At 36.4% G+C, this 5,335-nt stretch overlaps 1 protein-coding gene across 1 annotated transcript; it reads right to left on the reverse strand.

Annotated features, from left to right (window-relative positions):
- Positions 1–2,688: 2,688 nt before the first annotated feature.
- On the reverse strand, positions 2,689–3,807 carry LOC141525683 (zinc finger MYM-type protein 1-like). The gene has a single exon (XM_074240244.1). It carries the CDS (start codon positions 3,805–3,807, stop codon positions 2,689–2,691), a length of 1,119 nt encoding a protein of 372 aa, XP_074096345.1.
- Positions 3,808–5,335: the final 1,528 nt, after the last annotated feature.

Genomic DNA, 5,335 nt, shown 5'->3' on the forward strand with positions numbered 1-5,335 from the left:
ACTCTATTATCATCTCAGATATAGCTGCGGTATCGATGAGACACCAGTGCTGCCTTATTTGCCAGGAGATATTCCCCAGGTTGTTGAGAATGACAGTTGCAAAATTTATTGGAACATGCCATTTGCAACAACCCGGCGGATAGATCACAACAAACCTGATATTGTGCTCTTCGACAAGGCCACTCGTGACATTTATGTCATTGAGTTCTCGGCCCCGGCTGAATACAACATCTCAGCCAAAGAAGAGCACAAAAGACAAATATATCAGGATCTCCTGTTTGAAATTGGCAAACTTTACCCAGGTTACCGTGTCAAGCTTGTCGTCCTGATTGTTGGCGTCCTAGGAGGGATGAAACAGTCTTTTGTATCCTCACTTGCCAAAGTTCCAGCTTGCTCATCAAAAGCTGAGTTCTTGGCAGTTAGGATGCAGAAGGCTGTTTTACTTGGTTCTCTCCGTCTCTTAAGGGAAATGACTTTGGCCTGCTGTGATCACTAACCGCCTTGTTGTGCGGAGTGGTCCAGCAGTAACGGATGGAGCTCAGGCTGGGCCCTCGGAGAATCGGACTCCGGGGATAACCCCCCTGAGCATTTAATAACAAAATAATAATAATAATAATATTGAACACAGCTTTCCGCATCACCCTGGAGGTACTGTGTTATGGTATGCGTTCCCGTTATTTTACATGGCGGGCTCCCCAGTAGGCCTACACCATGACTAATTGTTTTGTTTTATTTTAAATTTACACTGTGATAAACAAAGCTCAAAGTTGACTAGAAAGAAGCAAAGCTGAAGGCTCTAGCTTCTTTGTAAGCTCAAATTATTTGTAACAATATTTCACATAGAACATTATTGACTAGAATAAAGCAGAGCTGAAGGCTCTAGATTCTTTGTAAGCTCAAATTATTTGTAACAATATTTCACATAGAACATTATTGACTAGAATAAAGCAGAGCTGAAGGCTCTAGATTCTTTGTAAATTTAACTTATTAATAACAATATTTTAAACAAAACATCATTGACTCGGAAGAAGCAGAGCTGAAGGCTCTAGCTTCTTTGTAAGGTTAACTTATTACTGAGAAAATTTTTTTAAACAAAAATGATTGACTAGAAAGAAGCAGAGCTGAGGGCTCTAGCTTTTTTGTTAGCTTAACTTATTTTTAAAAAATATTGCAAACAGAAGATTATTGACTAGAAAGAAGCAAAGCTGAAGGCTCAAGCTTCTTTTGTTTATATTACACATGCTATTCCTGAAAAAAAATAATTATTATCTAGGGTAAAAGTACCGTTTGTGGCCACTATACCATTTATTGTTCAAATAAACGATAGACATGAATTTATATAAATAAATTATTACAAATTCAATTTATTTTAATATAAATTTTTCAAAACTCAACAATAATATGTTTATAATACTCTAATTTCTTATAAATTAATTCAAATATTAACTGGCCAAAAACAGTGCTAAGGTGACCAAAAGCGGTACTTTTACCCTATCAGTTGAAAAGAAACCAAGCTTGGAGCATTGGTTCCTTTGTAAATATTTACATTTTTAAATTATAAATAAATAAATAAATAAACAAACTATCTATGAGAAATATTTACAACGTCAAAATCCAGAGTGGAAGAACTGCTGAGCAGCCAAAAAAAAAGAGAACAACTTGTTAATAGTGTGATTCTTTTGCTAGCAATCATCACTACTATCATAGGGATATAAATTCAACCTTTTTGGTGCGGCCTTTTCCGCTGTTGAATACAAGTTGCAAGAAGACATCAACCCAACATAATCCTTGTCGATCGACATCTCTGACGCTCGAAGGTTCCCTGAATTGGAGACAGATTTAATCACACAAAGTGAATTCAGGGTTTTGTGATTGAGGCTATTCCTTTTCTTTGTCTTAATATCAGGTATGAGAGAAAATGCCCTTTCAGCCGCAGCGTTTGAATGGGGAAGTGCTCTGACCACACTTAATAGTAAGCGCAAAGTTGGAAACTGTAAAGTCCCATCTGAATGAGTAAAGGTGCAAATTTCTATCCACATTTCGTCGAATGATAGTTTGCTCCATTGCTCCTTCAAATTCGGATCGACACAGTACAAGGAACTCCACTCTACCTGAATAAGCCTCCCTCCGGGAACTTCAAGAGTGAGACAGGTCTTTTCAACTTTCGAAAAAGATGAATTCCTGTCAGGATCAAAGAGGGCAGTTTCCTTCGCGAAAACTGTCAGATCCGAGAGAAATGGATCGTCGATCGGCAATCTGCGGCAGATTTCGAGAGAAGCGGTTACAAGAAATTGTAAACAATCGTTGCGCACCTGATTAATGATCAATTCAGGAGCTCCAGACGTTTGTTGAATCAGTAAATACTCTTGACAATCGGCTCCGACATCTACTTCAAGCAAATTACGTTGATTCGCAATTTCTTCAAAGTTTATGTCACGGACGTTATTGTCAAAGATTTCAGGTTTCAACAAAGGGAATTTCATGAACCTCGGAGAAATTGAACGAGCAGCTTTTTAGAACATGGCTGTAACTCGTGGACTAGAGTATTACTCCCTTGAAAATTAGCGTTGATCTTGTTGAAAGATTCAAGCACAGATTTCAAAAAGAGTAAATACGCTTTTGTCGATGGTTTCTGCATGATTGCAAGTAAATCATCTCCATTTCCAGCTTTCTCCGAAGATTGATCAATCAAAAAGCACTAATCGCTTGCCAATTGTTTAAAACCCTTGTAATCGCGATTTGACGAGACAGCCACCGAGTGGCAGCGAATCGAACAAGCTTGGTAGGACTTTCTTCATAGCAATCTTGAAAATCAGCAAAGAGGGCGCTGCGTTTCGGGCTATTTTTAATAAAAGATACAACATTGGTAAGAAAGTCGTGAACTTCGATTGGAATCTTAGAACATGCTTCTTTTGAGGCGAGGGCAAGAGAGTGACAAATGCATGATAACGTGAGAAGATTTGGAATTTTCTCAGTCATCAGAATTTTGAAAGAGTTACGTTTACCAACCATAACTGAAGCATTGTCACAGGCAAGACCGATGATTTGCTCTAACGAAATTCCTAATTTGGCCAACGAATCGCAAAATTGTCCAAAAATACTTTTTGCCGAACCGTCCGTCGCATCTAAATGAATTAATTCTAATAATTCAATTTTAACTAATAATGTAGTTGGGTCCACATAGCGGACCATCAACGTCATCCATTTGTCGTTCGTAATGTCAGTGGTCTCGTCTACATGAATAGAAAATTTTGTTTTTTGGACATTTTTAACGATCCGTGTCGATTCATGAACACTCACTACATTTGAAATAATTCCAGTAGCTTTGGTTTTGCCCGCTGTCATCTTTTGGAGAACAGCAGGTTCTTTACCAATCGACTGAAATAATTTCAAAATTTGTGGTGCAGCTGCCAAAGGAATATTGTTTTGAGCAAGCAAGGTCGCAAATTTAATTTCCGCTGCTTTAACTCGTTCATTAAACTCCAGTTCAGCTGAAGACAAAGATGAACTGGAATCAACTTGAGAACAAGCGGATGAAGAAATTCCAGGAAGCACTACATTTGGAGAAGCAGGGTTGTTGACGTTGTACACACGCAAGTTCTCCAAATGTTTCTTGGTTTTGGAATGTCTGTCAATTTCGAAACGACCGCAAGCTAAATTTTCATTACAAATAATACATAAAAATTTTTCTGAATCTGACAAACATTCCTTGACCCATGTTTTCCACTCTGGATTATCATCGAACCATTGGTGTTGAAATGTGTTTGACTTTTTGGATTTCTTAGCTGAAGGCTCTGATAAATCCATGGTTTAAAATAATTAAAACAACACCAATAATACGATTTTACAAAAAAGAAAATGACACCAGCGATGACACCAGAAATAACACCAACGATGACACCGAAAATTACACTAGCAATAACACCAACGATGACACCAGTGATGACCCTAAAAATGACACCAGTGATGACGCTAAAAATAACACCAACGATGACACCAAAAATTACACCAGCGATGACGCGAAAAATAACACCAAGGATGACACCAAAAATTACACCAAAGATGACACCAAAAATTACACCAGCAATAACACCAACGATGACACCAGCGATGACACAAAAAGAAACACCAACGATGACACCAGTGATGACCCTAAAAATTACACCAGCGATGACGCGAAAAATAACACCAAGGATGAAACCAAAAATTACACCAACGATGACGCGAAAAATAACACCAACGATGACACCAGCGATGACACTAAAAGAAACATCAACGATGACACCAGTGATGACGCTAAAAATGACACCAACGATGACACCGAAGCCGACGATGACGTCGACAACAACACCGGAAAAAAACACCGACAATTAAACCAAAAACGAAACTATAAATAAGATGATTTTATTTTATTTTAATTTATTTTATTTGTTTATTTATTTATTATTTATTTTATTTTATTTATTAAAGTAATTAATAAAATGCCGGGAAAACGGATGAGTTGAAAAAAAAACACAATTACAACTCTTCCACGAAATATTGTAAATATTTTTTATATTTTATATTTAATAATATTAATAATAGAGACAAATTAAATTAAATACTTATTAAAATACCTGTAATTATCGCTGGACTGTAGCAATTAAATCCAAATAATCCAAAGGCACGTCAAATACATTACACTGCACAAACGTTAATGGCGGAATAAACGCAAACTAAGCGCGCCAATATTGACGGATAAACAAAAGTAGCGTCCTTTGTTTTACGACGGAAACGTAAACAACGTCTCTTTAAATACCCGGGCATTTAAACGACAATGACGTGACTTCGCGCGCGACGACTCAACGCTGTCAAAGGCTTGAGCGCGCGATCGTCAGACGCTTGACCTCGAGGCAATGGCAAGAGCCACTAGATTAATTATTTTATTTTAATAAAAATCACATTTTTTCATCAGTTACAATTGTAGATTTTTATTAATTAATTATTAGTAATCATAATTAGTAATAATTATCATTATTAGTAATAAATATTATAAATAACCATTGTTATTATTATTCATAAAAAAAATAACAGTTGTCATTATTATTATTTTTGTTGTTAGTAGCAACATAAAAAAAAATACTTAAAATGAAAAAAAAAAATTTGATTGAGCGAGGACTCGATCTCAAAAGCTTCGTGGCCGTAAGCTAACACTTACGCCGCGCAGCCATCGCACGTCTTGTCAATGAAAAGGAAGAACTAAGATAAAAACTGCGTTTGAGAATTCCCAGTAACCAAAATTATTAGCAATAATTATTATAAATAACCATTGTTATTATCATTATTATTATTATTA

Source organism: Cotesia typhae, unplaced genomic scaffold (genome assembly GCF_013202065.1).
Source record: "Cotesia typhae breed Kobodo isofemale line unplaced genomic scaffold, CoteBio_Ctyphae contig_27, whole genome shotgun sequence".
NCBI lineage: Eukaryota > Metazoa > Arthropoda > Insecta > Hymenoptera > Braconidae > Cotesia > Cotesia typhae.